General features: G+C 60.6%; 3 protein-coding genes and 1 long non-coding RNA gene across 4 annotated transcripts in view; 2 read left to right on the top strand and 2 right to left on the bottom strand.

Moving 5' to 3' along the window:
• The window catches only part of COL2A1 (collagen type II alpha 1 chain), a 12633-nt gene extending 3145 nt beyond the window's left edge, over window positions 1–9488 (top strand). Inside the window, exons 13-46 of the mRNA XM_026045057.1 lie at window positions 144–242; window positions 1287–1340; window positions 1690–1797; window positions 1884–1937; window positions 2023–2121; window positions 2761–2814; window positions 2897–2995; window positions 3187–3240; window positions 3375–3428; window positions 3536–3589; window positions 3719–3772; window positions 3849–3893; window positions 4008–4106; window positions 4189–4296; window positions 4385–4438; window positions 4523–4576; window positions 4656–4709; window positions 4810–4863; window positions 4970–5077; window positions 5217–5270; window positions 5354–5407; window positions 5718–5879; window positions 5975–6082; window positions 6640–6747; window positions 6918–6971; window positions 7079–7186; window positions 7300–7353; window positions 7427–7534; window positions 7696–7749; window positions 7837–7944; window positions 8027–8315; window positions 8445–8635; window positions 8793–9035; window positions 9138–9488. Of these exons, the coding sequence (XP_025900842.1) occupies window positions 144–242; window positions 1287–1340; window positions 1690–1797; window positions 1884–1937; window positions 2023–2121; window positions 2761–2814; window positions 2897–2995; window positions 3187–3240; window positions 3375–3428; window positions 3536–3589; window positions 3719–3772; window positions 3849–3893; window positions 4008–4106; window positions 4189–4296; window positions 4385–4438; window positions 4523–4576; window positions 4656–4709; window positions 4810–4863; window positions 4970–5077; window positions 5217–5270; window positions 5354–5407; window positions 5718–5879; window positions 5975–6082; window positions 6640–6747; window positions 6918–6971; window positions 7079–7186; window positions 7300–7353; window positions 7427–7534; window positions 7696–7749; window positions 7837–7944; window positions 8027–8315; window positions 8445–8635; window positions 8793–9035; window positions 9138–9284 (3201 nt within the window). The 3' untranslated portion in view covers window positions 9285–9488. The remainder of the gene's footprint in view (window positions 1–143; window positions 243–1286; window positions 1341–1689; window positions 1798–1883; window positions 1938–2022; window positions 2122–2760; window positions 2815–2896; window positions 2996–3186; window positions 3241–3374; window positions 3429–3535; window positions 3590–3718; window positions 3773–3848; window positions 3894–4007; window positions 4107–4188; window positions 4297–4384; window positions 4439–4522; window positions 4577–4655; window positions 4710–4809; window positions 4864–4969; window positions 5078–5216; window positions 5271–5353; window positions 5408–5717; window positions 5880–5974; window positions 6083–6639; window positions 6748–6917; window positions 6972–7078; window positions 7187–7299; window positions 7354–7426; window positions 7535–7695; window positions 7750–7836; window positions 7945–8026; window positions 8316–8444; window positions 8636–8792; window positions 9036–9137) is intronic.
• LOC112952280 (zinc finger protein 239-like) overlaps window positions 1–22885 on the bottom strand; it is a 108944-nt gene that overhangs the window by 51647 nt on the left and 34412 nt on the right. The window lies entirely within an intron of this gene.
• TMEM106C (transmembrane protein 106C) lies at window positions 11077–14787 on the bottom strand. Its single transcript, XM_026045063.1, has 8 exons — window positions 14543–14787; window positions 14179–14242; window positions 13521–13680; window positions 13280–13420; window positions 12970–13019; window positions 12657–12710; window positions 12009–12339; window positions 11077–11776 (listed from the first exon to the last, which is right to left on the bottom strand). Exons 1-7 carry the CDS (start codon window positions 14733–14735, stop codon window positions 12198–12200), a joined length of 804 nt encoding a protein of 267 aa, XP_025900848.1. The 5' UTR covers window positions 14736–14787; the 3' UTR covers window positions 11077–11776; window positions 12009–12197.
• Window positions 18964–22356, top strand: LOC112952242. Its single transcript, XR_003250350.1, has 2 exons — window positions 18964–19047; window positions 22201–22356. It is a non-coding gene; the product is annotated as an uncharacterized LOC112952242 (long non-coding RNA).

Consider the following 22885-nt stretch of genomic DNA (forward strand, 5'->3'; position numbering starts at 1 on the left):
GGACATGGTGGGGACGTCGGGGGGACGTGGCGGGGACACATGAGGACGTGGTGGGGACGTGGGGACACACAGGGGGACGTGGGGGGACGTGGGGGGACGTGGGGACACACAGCAGCTCCTGCTGACGGCACCGGCCCCCCCAGGGCGCCCCCGGCATCGCGGGCGCTCCAGGCTTCCCCGGCCCCCGCGGCCCCCCCGGCCCCCAGGGCGCCACCGGCCCGCTGGGACCCAAGGGACAGACGGTAAGAGCCCCCCTGGACCCCCCACAGCACCCATGGGTGCCGGGCTCTGCCCTGGCAGATAAGCCCCTCCTCCTCGGGCAGAGGCTCCGCCCCCTTGTCCCCTGCTCCTGCAGGGTCCCCTCTGCGGGGTCCCATCTCCGTGTCATCTGGGGCAGGTCCCCCTTGTGCCACCCCCAGGGGTGTGACCCGCTCCTGGGTCCCCAAAGGGGCATCTGGGCACAGAACAAGGGTGGGGATGAGGATGAGGATGAGGATGAGGATGAGGATGAGGATGAGGATGAGGATGAGGATGGGGACGGGAACAAAGATGGACATGGAGATGGGGACAGGGATGGGGACAAGAATGAGGATGGGGGTGGCAACAAAGATGGGGATAGGGACAGGAAAAAAAGATGGGAATGGGTGTTGGGATAGAGTTTGGAATGAGGTTGGAAGTGAGGATGGGGATGGGGACAGGGATGGGACAGAAACAGGGATGGAGATGGGATAGGGACAAGGATGAGGATGGGGATGGGAAGAGAGGGAGGATGGGAATGGAGACAGTTGGAAATGACAGTGAGGATGGAGACAGGGACAGGGATGCAACAGGGATGGGGATGGGACAGGAAAGGTGATAGGAACAGGGACGGGGTTGGGGACAGGAAAGAGTACAAGGATGAGACTGGAGATGAGGCTGTAGCCAGGGACAGGAATGGGAATAGGATGGGGACAGGCACAGAAACAGGGATAGGGATGGAACAGGAAAGAGGATGAGGATGGAGATGGAGAGAGGGGTGTGATGGAGACAAGGACAAGCATGACAATGGGGATGGAGATGGGGAGGGGACAGCAAAGAGGGCAGGAATAGGGCAGGGGTTGGGAATGAAGATAGGGATGAGGATGGACAGTGCTGGGAAGGGCCAGGAAAGAGAATGGAAGAGAGATGGGGACAAGGATGGAGCGAGGACAGAGACGGGAGCAAGAAGGGATCGGGGATGGACATGGGCAGGGGGATGAGGGCCGGAATGCGGCACCCACCCGCCTTTCCTGCCCCCCAATCCGCAGGGAGAACCCGGCATCGCGGGCTTCAAAGGCGAGCAGGGGCCCAAGGGCGAGACGGTGAGTGCGGCCCCCCGGTAACGAGCGTGGCGGCTAACGAGGCGCTGCCCCTAACGAGGCCCCTCGGCGGGCGGCCTCCCCCCGGAGCCGCCGGAACAATGGAGCCTGTGTTGCTGCCGCTCCGGCTTCCCGCTTCCCGGGGCCGGGAACATTCCCCCGCCGCTTCATTAAGCAGCCTCAATGCGCTGAGGCCCAGCGCAGGCGTGACATGTAACGGCTGCGTAACCCCCGGCTCCCGCACGCCGTGGGGTTGCTGCCCCCTTGATCCCTCCCTCCCAAGCTGCCCCCCCCCCGCCCCATCCCATATCCCATGGGATGGGCTCCAACCCGCTGCCCTCCTCTTCCTCAGGGCCCCGCAGGACCCCAGGGCGCTCCCGGACCGGCCGGCGAGGAAGGCAAGAGAGGAGCCCGCGGAGAGCCCGGCGCTGCCGGCCCCATCGGACCCCCCGGCGAGCGGGTGCGTTGGCACCCGTGCCCCCCGAGCAGGTGCTGCCCCCACCCAAACCCACCCTGACTTCGCTCCTGCTCCTCTCCCTCCCACAGGGAGCTCCCGGCAATCGCGGCTTCCCTGGACAGGACGGATTGGCTGGACCTAAGGTGGGATGTGTGGATGAGGGAGGGGGTGCCCCCCCCCCCACACCCCCTTCCCTGGACTTCCCTAAATGCTCCCGCTTTCCTCCAGGGTGCTCCAGGTGAGCGCGGTCCCGCCGGCCTCGCGGGTCCCAAGGGAGCCACTGGAGATCCCGGCCGTCCCGGAGAGCCCGGCCTGCCCGGAGCCAGGGTAAGTACCGTGGCACGGAGGGCGTGGATGAGAGGCGGGATGCAGGAAGGAGCCTTCCTCCCTGCGGGGAGGAAGAGGAGGGTTGGCCCGGCCTGAGCGGCCTCTCCCCGCTGCCTCGTCCCCTGTGGTGGAGATGGTGTCACCAGGGGACGGTGCTTGGTGGCTCATGGCTCCTCTTGGGGGACCAAGGTGCTCGTTGGGGTTGGCCATGGCGCTCTTTGGCGCTAATCAAGATGTCCTTTGGGGTTGGCCAAGGTGCTCGTAGAGGTTGGCCAAGATGCTGCTTGGCGTTGGTAGAGATGCTCTTTGAGGCTAATGAAGGTGCTTGAAGAGCAGCTTTTTGAGAGCTTTTGGAGAGCTAAGTAGCTCTTGGGGGGATAATGAAGATGCTCTTGAGGTTGGCCAAAGTGCTCCTAGGGTTTGGCCAAGCTGCTCTTAGGGGATGACCGAGGTGTTCTTAGAGGCTGGCAAAGAGGCTCTTTGGGGCTAATGAAGGTGCCCTTTGGGTCTGGCCGAGGAGCTGCTTGGGGTTCCCTGGCTCCCTCGGTGCCACCTCCTCCAGCGCCAGCCCCAGAGCCCCCACGGCCGGTGGGACGCTGCCCCCAGCCCCAATAACCGCCCGCTCCCCGTTCCTCCTAGGGCCTCACCGGCCGCCCGGGCGATGCTGGACCGCAAGGCAAAGTCGGCCCAACTGTAAGTGATGCCACACGGAGCGGGGGATGAGGGGGGTGCAGGTGCTGCCAGGACCCCCGCCCACCTCTGGGTCTCCCCACAGGGAGCCCCCGGGGAGGACGGGCGCCCCGGCCCCCCCGGACCACAAGGTGCTCGCGGACAACCAGGTGTCATGGGATTCCCTGGCCCCAAGGGCGCTAATGTGAGTATCCCGCTGCGGATGAGGGGAGCGAGGAAGAGAGTGGCAGGGATGGGCCGGTGTCCAGCGTGGGAGCCGCAGTGTCCCCGTGACCGTGGTGTCCCCTGGTGTCACTGTTACCCTGGAGTCCCCGTCACCGTGATGTCCCCGGCACTGCAGCATCCTCGTCACTGTGGATCTTCTCTTCCCTCTAGGGAGAGCCCGGAAAAGCTGGCGAGAAGGGACTTCCTGGGGCCCCAGGACTGAGAGTGAGTGCTGGTGACACCTCCACGGTGACACCAGCGGTGGCACCCGCGTGGCAGCCACCCCGCGTGCTGGTGGCACCGGAGGGATCATCCGGGAGGCCGGGACACGGTGCCCAACCCGCCTTTCCCTTCCGTAGGGTCTTCCTGGCAAAGACGGCGAGACGGGAGCTGCCGGCCCACCGGGCCCTGCGGTGAGCTGGACCTCGAAGCCCCCGGAATGGCCGGATTTGGGGATTGCCCCCAATTCCCACTCGCCCCACCCATTCCGGGCTTTCCTTCACCACTGGCTTTTCCGCAGGGTCCGGCTGGTGAGAGAGGAGAGCAAGGAGCCCCCGGACCCTCGGGCTTCCAGGTGAGCACTGGGAGAGGGCAGTGCGAGCCCGGCTGAGCCCCGATGCCGCTCGTCACACCAACAGCCACCCTTTCCCCGGGGTTATTCCCATCCTGACGTGCCAACCCCGCTGCTTTTCTCTCTTTCCAGGGTCTTCCCGGCCCTCCAGGTCCCCCAGGAGAGGGTGGCAAACCCGGAGACCAGGTGAGCCCCCCGCCCAGCCCCGCTCCCAGCCTCATCCCGCCTCCAGATCCCGCTGCTGACCCCTCTCTTCCTGCAGGGTGTTCCTGGAGAAGCCGGCACTCCAGGTCTCGTCGGTCCCAGAGTGAGTAGATCCTTCTTGCGTGGGGTTCCCGGCGCCTTTTGCGCCGGTTTTCCCGCAGGATAGAGGTGGGATCCGCCGCCATTCCCGCATTTTTCCTAACCCGCTGCTTCCCAGGGTGAACGCGGCTTCCCCGGCGAACGCGGCTCTCCCGGTGCCCAAGGGCTGCAGGGTCCCCGCGGGCTTCCCGGCACTCCAGGCACCGATGGACCCAAGGTAGGTGGCACCTGGTGGGGACGGCGCCGGCGGCGCCGGGATGCTCCGGGCGACACGCGGTGACACCGGCTCCGCTCCGCAGGGAGCCACCGGCCCCGCCGGCCCCAACGGCGCCCAGGGACCCCCCGGGCTGCAGGGAATGCCGGGCGAGCGCGGAGCTGCCGGAATTGCCGGCCCCAAGGGAGACCGGGTAAGCGGCTGCGCGGGAGGGTGCCACGCATGCACCGAGCGGCGTCGGGGCTCGGCGCCGCTCAGCCCCGCTCTGTGCCGCTCCGCAGGGAGACGTCGGCGAGAAGGGACCCGAGGGAGCCCCCGGCAAGGACGGCGCGCGGGTGAGTGGCCCCCGGGATGCGGCGGAGACCCCCCTGATCACCGAGGGATGAAGCTCACCCGCCTCTTCCTCCTCTCTCCCGCAGGGTCTCACCGGCCCCATCGGCCCCCCCGGTCCTGCTGGTCCCAATGGAGAGAAGGTGAGAGCCCCCCGCGGTGCCCCCTCGCTCCCGCCACCCTGCTGCCTTCATCCCCATCCTCATCTTCTTCTTTTCCCAGGGTGAATCCGGACCCCCTGGCCCGTCCGGCGCTGCTGGCGCCCGCGGTGCTCCCGTAAGTGCGATGCCAGCAGCTCCCTTCCCTATCCCCATCCCTGGGGATTTTCCCTCCCGTCCCGATTCTCACCCATGACATTCCCATCTCTCCGTTGCAGGGTGAGCGTGGAGAGCCCGGTGCTCCCGGTCCTGCCGGATTTGCCGGCCCCCCTGTGAGTATTGGCTCCCCCCTATCCCTCTGCAGCACCGGGATGATCCCGATGTCTCCTCTCCGTCTTGGGCACTCATGGCCACCGTGTTGCCGTATTCCCAACACAGGGCGCAGATGGACAACCCGGTGCTAAGGGTGAGCAGGGAGAGCCCGGACAGAAAGGTGACGCCGGCAATCCCGGTCCCCAAGGTCCTTCTGGCGCTCCTGGCCCGCAGGTGGGTGATGCCAGCGGCTCCTGGATCCCATGAATCCTTCCCAGGGCTTTTTCATGGGAAAAAAATAGCCTGGGGCTTATTGGAGCGTTGGCTCCTGTTCTGCATCCCGATTCTTATCCCACTTTTCTCCCCTTTCCAGGGTCCCACCGGAGTGACAGGTCCCAAAGGAGCCCGTGGAGCCCAGGGTCCCCCTGTGAGTATGACCAGGAAAAGGTCCGGATTGAGCCGGACAGGCCAGGAGCCGAGGGCCTCATCCAAGTCTCTCTCCTTCCCTAGGGAGCCACCGGATTCCCTGGTGCTGCTGGACGTGTGGGACCACCTGGCCCCAATGTGAGTTTGGGAATGGCCGGGATCTCTCCCTCCCCATCCCGCGCAGAGGCAGCTTTTCCTTGCGCTATCCCAGCATGGGGAAAGATGGAACATCCCAGCTCAGGGATGTTGCTCCAAGCCCTCCAGAGTGGGATATCGAGCCAAACATCCTCGGAATGATCCCAGCGGGCTCTTGACAATTCCCTAATCCCTAGCAAGGGCTTTTCCAACCCTGGAGCACCGCATGGATGCTCCCGCCCCACATCGCTTCCCGAGTGGCAGCAGGAAGGCGGAAAAGGTGCCGATTACCCCAACCCCTTCTGCTTCGCAGGGCAACCCCGGCCCCCCCGGCCCCCCCGGATCTGCTGGCAAAGACGGTCCCAAAGGAGCTCGCGGCGACGCCGGCCCCCCCGGCCGGGCCGGAGACCCCGGACTCCAGGGCCCCGCTGGCCCCCCCGGAGAGAAGGGCGAACCCGGCGAGGACGGACCTGCGGTCAGTGTCGGAGGAGGGGTCTGGGGGGGGTCCTTGGGGTGCCCCCCACCCATTGGGTGCTGGTTCTCACCTCTCCCTTCGCTGCTCTCTTGCAGGGTCCCGATGGCCCCCCCGGCCCCCAGGGTCTGGCAGGACAACGTGGCATCGTGGGGCTGCCAGGGCAGCGTGGCGAGAGGGGCTTCCCCGGGCTGCCGGGACCCTCGGTGAGCTGCAGAAATGCACAAAAAAGGGGGGGGGGGAATGCAAAATGATTGAAAATGGTCACAAAATGCAAAAATGCAAAAGGGGCGAGAAAAAGGGGCAAAATGCAAAGGATTTAACAGATTGCAAAAGGTGCAGCTGGTGCGAAAGGGGCAGAGTTGCAAAACAGGAAAATATTGTGAAAGATGCAGCAAGTGCAAAGGATACAGAAACCGGAAAAGATTTAGAAGGTGTAAAAAAGAGGGCATAAATGCAAAAGCTGCAGAGTTGCAAAAAGGGCAAAAGGGACAAAAGATTAGGCGTAAAAATTAGCGAAAGATTTGCAATAGGTACAAAAGGCCTGCAAATTGAACGAGATGCAACACTTGCCAAAGATGCATGACTGCAAAAAAAGATGCAATAGATGCAGCAAGTGCAAAAGGTGCAAAAAGTGCAAAAGAAGCAAGAAAGACAAAGCTGCCAAAGACACAAAAATTGCAAAAGATGAAAACAAAAAGGGAAGAAAAGGAAAATGAAGCAGCTTCCGGGGCTCAGTGGCCACTTCTCTCCCGCTGTCTAGGGCGAACCCGGCAAACAAGGAGCCCCCGGATCAGCGGGTGACCGTGGCCCCCCCGGCCCCGTGGGCCCTCCTGGGCTGACAGGTCCCGCCGGAGAACCTGGACGTGAGGTAGGAGAAACCTCGGGATGTGGGGCGGGACACAGAGCATCCCGAATCCCGGCCCTGCTGATGCACTTGGGCGCGGGGGGGGTTGCAGGCTTGGGAAGCGGTGGGACATTTATATCTCATTCCCATGATTTGACCTGCATCCCAACCTGCTGTAACCTCCTTATCCGCAGGGCACCCCCGGCTCCGATGGCCCCCCTGGCAGAGACGGCGCCGCCGGTGTCAAGGTGAGTCCATCCCGCGGGAAAACCAACCCAAGCCCTGTTTTTCCACCCAATATCCCTTTGTTTTTGCCCCCCCACCGCCGGCATCCTGCTCACACCTCTCTCCATAGGGTGACCGCGGGGAAACAGGACCTGTGGGTGCTCCCGGCGCTCCGGGCGCTCCGGGCGCTCCCGGCCCTGTGGGTCCCACTGGCAAGCAAGGAGATCGCGGTGAGACGGTGAGTGTCCCCCCCGCCACGTCCCCGTGTCCCCTCGCTCGGATCCTGGTGGGAAAACGCCGGGATGAGCCCCGGCGCTGGCACCCACTGACTCCGCTCCCGTCTTTCCGCAGGGCGCCCAAGGGCCCATGGGTCCCTCCGGCCCTGCCGGAGCTCGGGGAATGCCGGTGAGTAGCGCTCGGCGTCGGGCGCCGCGGTGCCGCCGGCCCGTGTGCCACGGCGCTCCCGCTCCGCTTCCAGGGTCCCCAAGGCCCCCGCGGGGACAAGGGCGAGACCGGCGAGGCTGGAGAGAGGGGCCTGAAGGGTCACCGCGGCTTCACCGGCCTGCAGGGCCTTCCCGGGCCTCCCGTAAGTGCTGCGCGATGGAGCGACCACGCTCCGCTTCGGATCCGCCCCGGGTTCATCCCCTGGCTCCAATCTGGATGGGCATCCACACTCCACTCTGGATGCACAAAGGCGTCCGTTGCCTCCATCCCCGGGATTAACCGGCCTCTTCTCTCCCTGCCCAGGGTCCCTCTGGAGATCAGGGTGCTGCTGGTCCCGCCGGTCCCTCCGGTCCCAGGGTGAGTGATGCCAGCGGCTGCTCCCAGGACATTCCCACCCGCGGGGCGTCCCCGTCCCGCGCTCACTCCCCACGTGCTCTCTCGTAGGGTCCTCCAGGCCCCGTCGGTCCCTCCGGCAAAGACGGCTCCAACGGCATGCCCGGCCCCATCGGTCCTCCCGGCCCCCGCGGCCGGAGCGGGGAACCGGGTCCGGCGGTGAGTGCGGGTCCCCGGCGGGACACGGCTCCACCCCGCGAGCTGGAGCATCCAGCGAGCACCTCGTGTTGCTCCCTCCTAGGGTCCTCCCGGAAACCCCGGTCCTCCCGGGCCCCCCGGCCCCCCCGGCACCGGCATCGACATGTCGGCGTTCGCCGGCTTGGGCCAGACGGAGAAGGGCCCCGATCCCATGCGGTACATGCGTGCGGACGAGGCGGCCGGCGGGCTGCGGCAGCACGACGCCGAGGTGGACGCCACGCTCAAGTCCCTCAACAACCAGATCGAGAGCATCCGCAGCCCCGAGGGCTCCAAGAAGAACCCGGCCAGGACCTGCCGCGACCTCAAGCTCTGCCACCCCGAGTGGAAGAGCGGTGAGAACCACCCGCCCCGCATCCGTCTGCGGCCTCCTGGCCCCGAGACCGCCCGTTTTTCCTGGGAATCGGCACAACGGGCTTGGTGGCTGCCATAGCCGACGCTGCCGCTTGTGTCCCCCGCCGCAGGCGACTACTGGATCGACCCCAACCAGGGCTGCACCTTGGACGCCATCAAGGTCTTCTGCAACATGGAGACGGGAGAGACCTGTGTCTACCCAACCCAGGCCACCATCGCCCAGAAGAACTGGTACGTCAGCAAGAACCCCAAGGAGAAGAAGCACGTCTGGTTCGGCGAAACGATGAGCGACGGCTTCCAGGTGAGCGCGGGGCCGCATTGGTGGCCATGGCCATGCTGGTGGCGGCGGCGATGATGGTCCGTGGTGGCCATGGGGGTGACGATGAGGGTCCTGTGATGATGATGGTTGCGGTGGCAATGAGCAAGCAGCGCCTGAGCCAACTCCTCCTCCCTCGCAGTTCGAATACGGCGGCGAGGGCTCCAACCCGGCCGACGTGGCCATCCAGCTGACCTTCCTGCGCCTGATGTCCACCGAGGCGTCGCAGAACGTCACCTACCACTGCAAGAACAGCGTGGCCTACCTGGACGAGGAGACGGGCGACCTCAAGAAAGCCGTGCTCCTGCAGGGCTCCAACGACGTGGAGATCCGCGCCGAGGGCAACAGCAGGTTCACCTACAGCGTCCTGGAGGACGGCTGCACGGTAAGGCGCCCAGCGGCCACCGTGGCAGAGAGCCCCAGAACAAGCTCAGAACCTCCCTCCTCACTCGTTTCCTTCCTTTTTTTTCCTTTTTTTTTTTGGCAGAAACACACTGGCAAATGGGGCAAGACGGTCATCGAGTACCGGTCGCAGAAGACCTCGCGCCTGCCCATTGTAGATATTGCACCTATGGACATTGGCGGAGCCGAGCAGGAGTTCGGCGTGGACATGGGCCCCGTCTGCTTCTTGTAAAAAGAGTTGGTTTATTTGTATGTGTGTGTGTGTGTCCGGTTGTTATTTTTTTAAAATCCAGCCCGATAATTGTTAAAAACGAGCAAAAACACCCCAAAAACCTACCCGCTCCCGAGGACCTGCGTGTTTTCCCATCACTCGTACAACTTCTGCACTGAACGGCTGCCGCGACCTCCCCAAATCCCCCTCGAGCCCCCTCAAATTCCCTCCGGGACTATGGTGCGAAGTAAACCCAGGGTCTTATTTATTTATTGTCTTCCTGTAAGACCCGTTTTTTGGGACGCAGGCGGAGCTGGGAATGGGAGCGGCGGGTACGAAAGCGGCTCCCACCCAAGGGAGCCCCCAGGTCCGGGTAGAGACGAATCCCCTCCCGTCCCCGTCCCCCCCGTCCGGCCAGCACGAGGGCTCTGGATCCTACAGGAACAACAACAAATGGTGCTATTCTTGTAAAACAAGTCTGTATTTTTTAACATCGATTGATATAAAAAAAAAGAAAAAAAAAGAAAAAAAAAAGCCTTTGGTGGAAAGTACAAGTGGAGCGGTGCCCTTTTCTTTCCCGTCTCGCGCCCGGGGCCCTTCTTCCCTTTGCTGCCTTTTTGTTTTCTCCCTTCCTCGGGGCCGAAAAAGGAAGTTTTCAGGGCAAATTTCAAGCTTTGCTGGGTTTAAGTTATTTCACGTGGAGGAAAAAAAAAGCCTTAAAATGAGGGGAGGAGGCAAAAACGGGGAAAATAAGTGGGAAAAGCCTCGAGCAGCGGGAGCAAACGCAGCAGGCGGGAGGCTGCGGCCGCAGCGATAGCGCCGGGGCGGTTTGGGCTCTTCCAGGCCTTGAAAATCAGTAAAAAACAGTGAAAACAGTGAAAATCAGTGATACTCGTGGGAAAGGGGGGGGCTGAGGCCAAGTCTCTGGGAAAAGGAGGCGCTTGGCTGAGAGCTGGGAGAGGTTCCTCTAAATACCTGTTAAAGTGAGGTGGGGAGAGTGACCCCAAAGCTTCTAGTGCCCTTTTTTCCCCAAAAAAAAGTGCAATTTGGGGCACATAAACTAAAAGGGAAGGGTGTATGTGGCAGTGTCGGGGCGGGCAGAGCTGCCTCGGGGGCAGCTCCCTTCCCCTGCCTTCCTCCGGCTCCGCCACCTTCCTCCCCTTCCCAAATCCTCTTTCCTACCTTAACGACAGGCTGCTTTTCCCCTAAAAAATAATCATAATAAAATAAACAAATTTCCACCCGCTGCTGCAGGATGTTTTTAGGGGATCTGGGATAATTCACTCCATCCTTACGCACACCAAGGGCCAAACCCGGCGCTGCCTCCCCAGAGACGCACGATGGTGGCTTCGCTGCAGCCAGGGGTATTTTTTTGCAGAAACAGGGTCATTTTGCATTAAAAGCAGAATGATTTTTAGTGTATAAGAGAGAAAGCCCTCTGCCAAGGCCCAGCAGGGCTCAGAGGCTCCCGCGACGGGCGCCGAGGTGGCACCGGGCCCGTCGGGACACGCGACCCAGCCCCTGCCAGCTTGGGATCCTTCAAACACTGGCAGGAGCCGTTCATTAAGAGGGATTAAGAGGGATTTGCAAAATAAATGCCCTTGAAGAGCCCGGGGGCTCTGGCATCACCCAGGGTAGCCCCAATTACCAGCCCCGGGAGCTTGTTTTTTTCCTGCTCAATCCCCCTTTTCCCCCAAAATCATCTGTGAAAGAGTAGGTGCTTCTGCAGCACGGGGTAGCGAGGGAGGATGCCACAAGTTCTAACGTGTGATTCACCTTTATTAAGGAAATTCAGCTCTAGAAAATCTGCTAGGCAGAAGTGCCACTTAAAAATTCACATTTTTTTCCTCTAAATTCACCCCAAATAAAGAATCCTTCATTGAAATAAAAACACCCCAATCTCAATAGCTGCCGTCACAGCCTCCGCGCTGTTCCCCTGCATGTCCCCAACCCAGGGACAGATGCAGGAGACTGCAGGGATTAAATGGGAGCAAAATCGCATCCTTCTGGAACAAAGGGTGCTTTGGAAGGGAGAAATCCACACTAACTTGCTCCAAATGGGTTTAAATCTGCTCCTTTGCCCAAAGGGCACTCAAAGGAAACCAGCACAGAGGCGCCTGCATGTTTAAGTCTCAATTCCTACAGGGAATACACAGGGTAAAGAGGATTCCAGGGGACTGTCCCTTCATGGATCTGTCCCAAATCTCCAGAAAGCAGCAGCAGGAGTTCCAAGGGAGGAAGAGGAGCACCGAGCTCTTCAGCACCGCATCCGTCCCGGCCGTGCTGCCCTTCCTGAGGTCGTCCTCGTCACCGGGGAGTTTTGGTGTCGCTGGCCTCAAATTGCTGCTGTCACAAAGCAAGCCTGCACAACCAGAGGCTTTCAGGTCGTTTCCCTTCTAACACCAGTTTTATCGGCGCAGATGAAGGCCGGGCGCTTTATCTGCACATTCCTTGCAGGAAGCCATCCCTTTTTATCAAGTCTTGCCTTGAAACATGCTGAGGAGGTGTTGCCACTGAACAAAGGAGGAATCTATTAATTGCACAGAACTAATTAGATGGCCCTAGAAGGAGCAGAAACAGCGCTGAGCTTCCCAACAGCTGCTTTTCACCCTTGGCCTGCAAGGAATGACACTTCCAGGGCCTGGTCCCCTACCAAAAATCTTGTTCTTTGGAACTGAAGGCGAAAACAGGCCCAGCAGGTCCCTCACAAGCAAAAATTCCCTTTCCAAAGGACGTGAACACTACCTGGAAGCGATCCGTGCAACAGGCCAGCAATGCAGAACAGTGCAGAACCCAGAGCTCCGGGGGTCAGAGTTATCCGGGATCCTTCTGCTTCCATTCAAAAGTCCACAGTCCTTTTCACAGCTCATTTAGCACGGAGGGGAAAGTATCTGTCTGCACAGGCACCTCCCATGGCAAACGGGACGCGGGCCCTCACGGGCCACCCTTCCTGGTGCCCGACGGGGTGGGCAGGGGCTCGGGGAAGGCCGTGGAGTTGGTGCTGCAGTCCACGTAGTGATACTTCTCCAGGGCGCTCTGCGTGACGTGGCCGATGTACGAGAGCTTCACGGACGTCCTGGGGCAGAAAAGCGCCATTCAGGGGCCGGGGCAAAAAGGCCGGGGGTTCTCTGTTAAGTTACGGCAGTTTTGGGGAGCCCGTGTCACCAGCAGCTCCTCGTGCCCCTCGGAAAGCTGCGAGTCCTCTAATACTCACTAAGTGCACCCAAGATTGCTCCCTGCTGTGCAAGGGACACACGGGGCAAGGAGCTACAGCCCTGGGAGCCAACAACCCCTCACCAGAGGGCTCAGATCAACCTGCACTCGTCCCCACCCAACTCGTCATCTTTTTTTACCCAACTTGGGGTCAGGGGTAGTGAGGAGAGACCAACGTACCTCATAAAAATCACTATGTTGTGCACCTTGACCTTGGGAAACGTGCAGAAGAAGCTGGAAGAGACCAGAGCAAAGGAGGTGAGTGGGGACTGAGCAGGATTTAGCACAGAAATCTGACATCTGTGGAATCCAGGTAGCTTCTGATGACATTTTCCCCCTTTTGCGCTTATTTGGAAACACCGACCCCCCAACCACCTCTCGATGATGTCATCTTTCAAGAAGCTTCCAGCAAACTGTTATTTTCCAGGGTGAATTCTGATTAATTTAAACTTGCCCTCTCCCCAGTCTTCTATATAAAATAGCAAATCCTTACTACACATAAGAGAAAGGTCCGCCCATCTCTGCCTTCACAGTGAAATTCACCTGCAAAAGGGAGAATAAAAAGACTTTCACACACAGTTTTCCAACTCACACTCCCTCAGCCCCCATTTAAACCAGCCCTTTGAGGGCTTTCCTACTTCAGCTTCCCCTTTGGGTGACAAAAACCACAGACTTCAGTGCTAAGACTATCCTGTCCCAAAAGCTTTGGGAACAGCTAGATCACAATTACATGAGCTGCCTAATTTTCCCCATCTGTGTCACAAATAAAAAACGTCCCAGAGGGTACAATGAAAAATACACACCAGTTTGTCACTCAGGGGTTGGATGCTGGAGACGTTGGTGATCTGCTGGCTCCCCACGACAGTGTTCATGTACTGCACCTGGCTGGTCAGGCTGGTCACTGTCACCGAGTAAAAGTTGGAGTTTTTGATCCTTAAAGTGGCCTGGGTCAATAAGGAGGAGAAATATGAGCAGTTGTAGCCTCTGCTGCAGCTCAGTGGTAAAATCTCCCCCCTCACAAACGCGGATGCTGCGAAACTTTACCGTGATGGCGAGAATGACGACGGAGTTCTTCTTGTCGAACCAGACTTGAACCACTTTGATGCCATCGTCTTCCACGAGGACAGAGTGCGGGAAGAGGAAGAAGACGACGAGGCCGGACACCAGGAGGCAGAGCAGCACGGAGAGCAGCACGTACTGCTTCCTGGGGAGGCACGCAGGGATTCCTCATCCCGCGCCCGCCCGTGTATCCAGAGTTCAGCCCCACCAAGGAGCAACCACCTGCTCTTCCCTGGGGAAGACCTGCTTTTGATACGTGAAATTGCTCAATTTTGCCCTTCACCCAGTTTATTTTTTTGGTAATGAGTGACCAAAGAGCCATTCGGGGCCCTCTGCTGCTTTCCCCAAGCTGGTGCTTGTGCTGCTGGTAAAGGAGCTCCTTCCCAAAGCCTCAGCGAGGGGCACTGGGACAAAGGGTATGAGTAGCAGCCTTGTTTCTGCGCTCACCCCTACGGTGGGATTTGACAGGAAGCATTTACAGTTACATTTTAAACTGTATTTATTGGCACACTCTGACTGAAACAAAAACACCAGGCAAAGGAAAGGCTGCAGACAGGGGGAACTGTTTAGTCGTGGCCACAAGCAACAAAGAGCCCCATTTACCCTTCACAAAGGCGCAGTTACACTCGGAGCCTGCACTTACGTTCTCTGCGGACGAAGCCGTTGGTCGCTGTAGGGAATCAGAGCCACCAACTCATTTACCTGCTCTGGAAAGAGGAACGAGCACATTAGGCAGCTCTGTTTCCTTGGGAGGCTGCTCCTATTGCTGAGGAGCATCAAATCCCCAGGATGCTGCTGAGCCCACTTTAGTCCCAGCACTAAGCTGGGCAAGAAACTAGCTTTTATATATAGAAAGTTCCATGAAAAATAAGCTATGAAGTAAAAAGCACTTCCAAAATCAGTGCTGGTGCTGTTCTGGGGGAGAAAGGTCTACAAAAAGCAGTTATCTCACTTCAATAAGGAAGATTTATGCTCTGTGCAGGCAGTATTTGGGGGTGGAGAGTCACCTGTGGGGATGCAGCCGGTGCCTTGGCACGTGGGGCAGGTGATGCTGTCCTGCCCCGTGAACTCCACGTAGGGGAACCTGGCGATGTCCTCCTTGCGGTCGCGGCTGTCGAGCAGGTCCTCGTCGTCCTCCACGCGCGTCCCGGCCCGCGGAGGGGCGGCGGCGCCGGTGGGGAGGGAGACCAGGGAGCCCATGGTGGCAGCACCGTGGGACGGCAGGAGCAGCAGCGCTCACAGACAAGGCTTGGGGGGAGAGGGAAATCACAGCTCAAAAAGGGGGGTGATGGTCACAGCACCCCCCCTCCCAAGCACCCAGCAGAGCCACGCACCCACCCCAGAGAGACCCACACCCCCTCAGACCCCCAAAGGGACAGCCCCTCCCTTTAGGTGCCCCTTAGGAGCATCAAAAAGGGACCCCCTCCCATCAGGCATTCACCACAGAGCCAACCCCTCCACAGAGACCCAGAGCCCCTCAGAAATACCAGAGTTCAAAAAAACAAATAAATAAAAAGCAGAAAAACCTCCCGCCAGAGACCTAGGCCTCGCTGAACCCCCTACAAAAGAGACACCACCATATGCCCCCCGCCGCCAAAAAAGCCCCACAAACATTCTCCTCCGGTACCCACCCCAGAGATACCCTCAAACCCCTCCTCCAAAACGCACCAGGTCCCAATCCCCCCAAAATTACGCGCCCGCCCGCCCAAAACGCCCCTAAATCCCCGGCCCAGCCCACCGGACCTGCCCCACGCGCAGCCGCCGTCCCTATGACAACGCAGGCCCCACCCTCCGCCATCTGCGCACGCGCAAACCGCTGCGGGCGGGGCGTAAAAGGCGGGGTTATGAGGGCCCCGCCCCTCGTGACGGCAAGCCCCGCCCCGGGGGTAGGTGGGCGGGGCTTGGGGTGATGACGCCGCGCCGCGCCTGGGCGAGGCCGCTGTCTCAATGCGCCTGCGCCGAGGGCGTGGCAGGGCGGTGGCTGCGGCCACACCCTTCTGGGCGTGGCAGGCAGAGCGCATGCGCAGCTGGAGGAGGGGCGGGGGAATGCACGGTACAGGGCGTGTCCTCCTGCGCATGCGCACCGAGACAGCAGCCGCGCGCCCCTTGGGCCCCTCCCCGTTGCGCCGCACGCATGCGCATGAGGACCGTGGAGGTGAGGGCGATCGAGTGAGGGCGCGCATGCGCCGTGACGGCTGCCTCAGCCCCCCCCACCCCCCGGGAGGTGTCACGACGTGGGTCGGTGCTCAGCTAAGCAGGGGAAAGCGGCCGTGGCCGCGCCGCGCTGCCTGGGAGCGCAGCCCGAGCGCCGATCTTTGCCCCGTCTCCCCGCATGAACCCTCCTGCTCTTTGTTATTTCCTCGTTTTATTATTTTCCCTCTTTTTTCTTTTTTTTTTTTTTTTCTCCCCAGTTTTATGGCTGGAAAAGCCTTGCCTGGCGCCTATTTGCCCCAGCTGAGCTTGGCCTGCCATGGCCTGCACCATCCTGTCTGTGCCAAAACCTTACAAAGGGGAGTAAATAATTTATGGGAACATTTCTCAGCATCCTCAAGGATGTGTGTCTCCACTGGATAACACAGGGAACAAATAATGTAGAATTTTGCCCCAAATCAGCCAACTGCTGCTTATAAACCCACCTGCGTGTGAGTCAGCGGTGTCCTGTGTAAGCCGTCATTTTCTGACGCTGTAAATGTGAGAGCTCAGTGGAAAATTGAATTCCTTCCCCTGCTAATCTCCAGCCCCTTAACCAAACCCATAAAAAATAAAGGTTATTGCAAGAAAATCTTCCCAATAACCTTGCAGGGGTGGATGCCTTTGGGGCGCCAGCTTTGGATCTGCCCTTCTCGCTGCCAACTTATGGCTGCTGCTGGAAACTTTATGGATCATTTAATCTCTCCTTCCCAGGAGCAAAATGCTGGCATGAGGGAGGTTTCCTGGCTCGCCTGTCTCATGATGCTAATAACTTGCCTGTAATTATCAGTGATGGATGGCCATATGTCTCCGAGGGTTCCCAAGGCGACACATCCCAACTAGCAGCTGCAGGATGGGGATGCTGCCCAAACCCCCCTGGCATGAATGGACTCGGATAACTCTGAAGGTAGAGGAAAGCCCCAGGGCACAGGCTGTGCGAGCTCAACCCCGTAGCAGACACCAGAGAATCTCCAAAGGTGGCGCCATGAGCACACCCGGTGGGATTTTGCAATGACTTCCCAGGAAGTCTCTGCTGCCTGGAGGAGGAATCGAGCGCCTGAGCCAGCCTCCTCCCGGAGAAGGCTGGAGGATCCCGGCGGCAGACGCTTCCCGGGACGGGCGCACAGGGAGCCAGGTGCCGGGATGGCCGCTCCGGCTCTGCAGAGCGTTTCCCGGGAGCACCGCCTCACACGGCAGCCCCATTACCCCCTTAGCTCCAAGCTGCAAAGTGCTTCCCATTAGCTGCTGTTGCAGGCATTGCTTTTCCCCCTGTCACGATGTTTTCCTGGGTGCCAAACCCTGATTTATCCAATTGAGGAGCACAATGCTCCGCTCCCGGCGGGTTGAAGATCGTGAACGACACAGGTTGTCTCCCCACTGCCCCCAAAAAGTGCCCAATTTCCCTCTAACGAACTCCCATTTCCTCCCAGACATAATGTTCTCTTCCCCCTCTGATTAGCCTCATTAAATCCATTTCAAAACATTTAGTGAAACGTTTTTCCCCGGCAAATGGAAGGCGTTGAACTCTCTGATCGCAGCTCAGGGGTGGTGATTGCTGCTGCCCTGACGCTGCCGCCCTCGCTGTCTCACTCCCGAGAGGTTTGCTGGGGGGCATTTTTCCCCTCTGGAGTTTTAAGTTTAAGGGGACACATGCTAAACTTTAGGGACATTATGTCACTCTGCTGTCGAGCGTTGCTGCTTCCCAGCCACCCTCGGGGTGGCTTTGGGGAGGATGGAAAATGAGGGACCGACCTGCGTGTTTTCCAAGCGGGGCTGGAACGTGTCTGGGCAATTGAGCGGCTTTGCGTTGGGGCTGCGGCACCAGACAAACCTGCTCGTCCCAAATCCCCGCGCTCCGGCTTGGCTCGCATTGCTGTCAATGTCATTTTGCGTGGCTGAGGGCCCTGCTCGCGACCTGACCTGCAGTGAGAGCTGAAGCCAGGCGTCCTGCGGGACCCTGTCCCCCTTCCCTAAGGGAATTAGTCCCTACATCTCCAGCACTTGCAGGAGGAAGGTGGCAGGGGCAGCTCCATGGCCGCAGTGCTGTCCTGGCCCCACTCTGCTTTTTGGAACATTTCACCCCAAAAAGATGCACCCACGACATACCAGGGGACACCCGGGAAGCTGCTGCTGGGTTCCGGGGCTTCCTGGGAGCCGTGGGCAGGGGGCAGTGCCCGTTCGGGCCGGGCCGGGCCGGGGGGTCCCGGGGGTCCCGGGCGGCTCCCGCCGGACAGGCGCCCACGTGCGATCTCCCGCCAGCCATCGCCACGCCCCTAATGGGCGGGGCTTAGAGCTACGGCCGCCTAATAAGGCATTGGTGGGCGGGGCTGGAGGGGCTTAGCCCCTTCTGGGGGCGCGGCCGCGGCACTGCGGCGCTGTGATTGGCGGGACGGAATAGTGGGCGGGGACGTGGGCGGGGCCGAGCCTGGGGGCGGAGCGTCGAGCCGGCCGGTTCCCGTCAAAAGGCGGCCCCGGGCAGCGGGGGAGGGAGGGGGTGGCGGCGTCCGGAGCGCAGGTAACGGAGCCCGGGCGGGGGGCACCGGGCGAGCCCAGCTCTGAGGGGCCGCGGGGCTCCGGTGCTCCCCGGGATGCGGGGCGGGATCCAGGTGCACGTGGAGCGGGGTCCGGGTTATCCCTGGAACCCCTTGTCCTGCTCTGCTTTGGGGTCCCTGCCTCGGTTTGGGGAAGGAGGGGGGTCCTGGTCCCTTTTCCCCTCGGTTTGGCGTCCTGGAGGGACTGCCCTGCACCCTCTAGCCTGAGGGGCAGGGGCATTTTGGGGGTCCCTTTGCACCCTCTGTCCACCTGTGCTTTTGGGGCTTAGGTGTATTCCCCCTCCCCAACAGTCTATGCTCCGTTGAGGTCTTTCACCTCCTAAATACTTAAGAGCCTGCCTTGTATACGGATAAGTTGGGGGTCCTGGGGTGGGGGGGGCAGTGTTTCCCCTTCCCTCTCCTCCTTTCTGAAGGGTCTTTAGGCTGGAAATGGGGCCGGGGGAGTCCTCCTCTTGACCCTGTCCCCATCTGCTTTAAGGTGACCCCTGGTTGTACTGGGGGTCTTTGGTGTTGCCCTGCCTCAGGTCTGTCCCCCCTTGCCCCGTCCCTGGCTCAGGGACCCTGGCTCCTATTTAACAGTCACCTTTAAAGCACCCCATGAAGTTGCAGGGAATCGAATCCCATCCTGAAACCCAGCTGCGGTGCTGATGGGGCTCGTTTCTCCTCTCCTTCCCTAGGGGCTGTTCCGGCTATTGCCAAGGGATCTCGTTGGATGTGACCGCTCAGACCCCTCGTCATCCGCTGGCTCCCAGCGCAAAGGGAAAGTGAAGGTACTGGGAATATTCCTGCTCTTCCTACACAGAGGAAAAGGGGGGGCCTTTCCCTTTGGGTCAGGAACCAGCACCCAAAGGGAGCAGGGTGTGCAGGAGGGCGGATTGGGTGGCTGTTTTAGGACACAGGTGACAGTCCCTTCGTGGTGGCCCGTGGAGGCCGGGACTGGAGGCTTCAGCCCAAAGAAGTTTCTTCGGAAACTGCTTTTCACGGGAAGTTGGCGCCGCGTTTGCAGCGTCTGCCGGCGCGTTCCCCTCCCACGCGAGCCGCGCGGTGACTCATCTTCCTCCGCGGCCGTGGCGGAGGAGCCCGGGCGGCCACGGGCAGCGCGCGGTGCCTTCCCGGGAGCCCTCCGCATCCCGCACCCGCTTCCATCCGCGTTGGTGCCGCGGCACCGATGGGGAGGCTGAGGAGTGTTGACTCTGTCCGCTTCGGTGCGGCTGTGACTGCTCGCTGCTGCAAACCCCTCTTCCTCCTCCTCGAACGCAGCTGGTTCCTGAATTCAGTCTGGGTTTGCAGCTGTCGGCTCTGCTGGGGTGTTTGTGAAAGTGTCCCCAAACGGGAGCTGGGAATCCCTGGATGTCTTGGGAGTCGTAGCAGGGCAACAGGCACAACAAGTGCTGCTTTTGCCCACTCCTTTCCAAAAAGCTGCTGCTTTAACCTGTCTTGGGGCATCGGCCTCTCTGCTTGTCCCTCGCTAAGGGACAGTCCCCAGCTCGGTAGCGTTTTGCATGCGTCTCAGCCAGCGGTCCCCAAGCGGGGACAGCAAAGTCGGGCTCTTTGCTCGTCGTCAGTGCTCTGTGCAGCCCGAGCGCCTGACGTGACAGCGCAATGGGGGACCTGGCGGCACCGGCGTCCCGGGTGAGCGCCTCGGCGAGCCGCTGCTTGGGAACTTGGCAAGCCGTGCCGTCGGACGGGTGTTGCTCAGACGACTGTCCCTCCAGGGGATCCGGTGCCCTGGAAATCACGGAAGGACCGTCAGGTGCGGGAGGCGTAGCCAGATGTCTGCCCGAGATCCCGCTCGCCTGTAAACAGATCGGGCATGAGATCTTGCAGCAGGATCTCAAACAACAGGGGCATGAAACAACGGTAGATTAAGGCACAAAACAATAATAGATATTTTGTCGGGCAAGAATTTGCCTTGGGTCAGTTTTACCGAGTGCTTTTACTTTAAGCTCTGTGCTGGGGAGAAGGATGAGGGGAAACAAGCCCAGAACACTAACTTTTTTCCCCCATTTAATAGCTAACTTGAAAAAGTGACTATTCTCCTCTTCACTTAGAGGGATGCGCAGGAATAATCTTTAACCTGCTGTTACTGAGCCAAAGCGAGGTGAATCTGGCCCAAATTTCCTGTGCCTTTTGAAGGGGAAGTGCTGAAGTGCCAAGTCACGGCAAGAGAGATGATGAGGCTCGAAAGAGGCTGTAAATGGGTCTGTTTCTTCCCCGCGACGCCCGAGCGTGACGGCCAAGCGGGGACTTGTCAGCTGAACCGTGGCACGGGTTTTCCTGCAGTTCCGCAAGGCGAGCGAGCCCGCGCCTGCGTCTTGCCCCGGCCCTGAGTGTTTAGCAGCCGCGTTCAATGCCGTTCGAGGGACTTTCCTGAAGCCTGGTTGCACAGGCAGGGAATTAAATGCTGCTTCCTCGGAAAGGTGCCGCGTCCGAGGCGGTGGTTTGCGAGCGCAAACGTGCGGCGGGGCGCAGGTGGGAAGGGAATAAACGCGTGGGACGCCGCCGCGGCTGCGTCGCCTCCCGAGCGTCCCCCGGGAGCTCCGGATGAGCCTGGGGCCGCCTGGGATCTCTTCCCGCCCATCCGTCTGCTCCCGCTCGCTGCGCCGGCCCCGCTCTCCGTGGCCTTTCCCAAGCGGAGCTCTCGGGGGGCGGTCACCCCTTTGCGTAGTCCCGGAGCCGCCTCTTGGCTCACAGGCGGTCACGGGGCGTTTCGGCACCCCGTGCGTCGCACAGCCCGTGCGAAACGGCCAGTGCTTGCCGTGCATCCCATGGGCCGCAGCTTTTGGGGCCAAACGGCTGTTTTTGGGGGCTGGGGAAAGTAGCTGCGGCGCCGGCTCCCCGTCTGGTGCCCGCGGAGGGCTGGGGCAGCCCGGCGGGTTCCTCCTGCTGCGTTTGCTCTTTCCCCCTCACACGGGAGTGTTTCTGGGGACGTGAGCAGCTCCTGAAGGGTTTTTGAGGTTTGTGTGATGGGAAATGGTGCACCTGAGCCGCTGGTTTATCCCCCTTTCGCATGGAAGACAAAGTGGAGCCGCTTTTGGGGGGCTTGTGCCCCCAATTCCTCTGGTGCGCCCCGGCTGCTGCGCTCGTTCCCTGCACCCTGAGCGCGCGGTGGTCGTGTCTGTGCGACAGGTCCCGCGCAACAGCCGTTCCGGGGCAACAGCCGCCGCGCGGGCGTCCGCCAACACCCCGCGACGGGGGCGAGCGGTGGGCAGCGGCGCGGGGCGGTTTTGCAACGCGAGGAACGGCGGCCGTGGGACGGTCCCGTGACTCATGGCATCCAGGCTGGAGATACTGGGAGATACCCCCTGTTTTGCTGCCCGTGTCGCGGACGAGCTCGTGCCGCGGGGTCAGCTCCAGGCTCTGCTGCCTCCCCCCTTAGGAAGGAAATTGCTCCCCTTGGAGCATTCAAATTGCCCCAGGGTAGAAAGGCTGCAGTGAAACCGGGTGCCCCGGCAGCTTTCTTTCTCCTGAGCCTGTTGCAAGGGGCTCCAAGGAGGCGAAGGCAGCTCCAGCCTGCGGGGTGGGGACAGGGAAGGACCGTGAAACCAGGGCACGAGGAACATAAACCGCACGGAGAGCCAAAGTCCAGGGAGATAAGGAAGGTCGAAGGCGCTCGTGGGCTCCAAGGTGATGCTTTCCAGCAGTGACCTGAAGGAGCAGGTGCTGCTCGTGGCCAGGAGACCCTGCTCTGGCTCCAGCCAAGGGAGCTGCATAGCGGGGTGGTTAAATGAAGTGTTTCCACCATCATTTGCTGAATCACTTGCACCTCAAAGGCTTCTCTTATCTGTGGTGAGCGCTGGTATCAAGGTAAACCTCACACGTGGCAGCGACTTTGGGTCGTTAATTGCTGGAAACGGTGTGTCAAAGTGGCAAAACATGTGGACTATTATCGGCGCGTCTAAAAGCAGTTTCCTTGTTTCCAGGAATATATGTCGTCTTCTGAGGACGGTGGCGACCTGCTGACGCTGGCGAGTGGCTTTCCTGTCCTACACCCAAGTTCTGCGAGCGTCTCCGTGTTGTGATTTCCAGAGAATTTGGAGAGGCTCGGGGTGAAAGCACGGCCTGGGCGTCGAAGGAGGTGAGTTTGGTGGATTTTAGAGGTTGTTCCTCACGCACAGTCTCCCTGTGCCTCTTTACAAGGATTCCCCGGAGCAGAAGGCTGCGTTTCCCTTTGCTCCGGGCTTTTCCATCCCGCCCGGATCGAGTCGGGCGCCCGGTGCGTGTGGGTGCACCTGCATTTCTCAATGTGGCTGCAAGACGCAACCTCTCCCCCGGCTTTGTCAGGGCTCCCTCCCGCTTGGGCAAGAGCGGCGTCTCCCACGGGGTGATCCTGGCTGGGGAGGTGGCATCTGCCCCCCTTGGGGACCGGGGCTGGAGGAGCCGCCTGCTGCTTCCAGGCCTCTGCACATGGGAAGTTTTCCCTCTGGCTGGTTGCGGAGACGTGGACAGTGCTGACACGGAGGGATCCTCGCGAATAAACACCCGTGGCTCCATAAATGAGCCTGTTAAGCAGCCATAGATAAGATACAGGCAGGGGCTATATTTAAACTTGCTTAGTTTTGCGGAATATGCCGCGGCCTTGGTCGGCACGGGGAGCACTCGCTCACC

The sequence above is a fragment of the Nothoprocta perdicaria genome, unplaced genomic scaffold (genome assembly GCF_003342845.1).
Source record: "Nothoprocta perdicaria isolate Ctin4 unplaced genomic scaffold, notPer1 scaffold_398, whole genome shotgun sequence".
Lineage (NCBI taxonomy): Eukaryota > Metazoa > Chordata > Aves > Tinamiformes > Tinamidae > Nothoprocta > Nothoprocta perdicaria.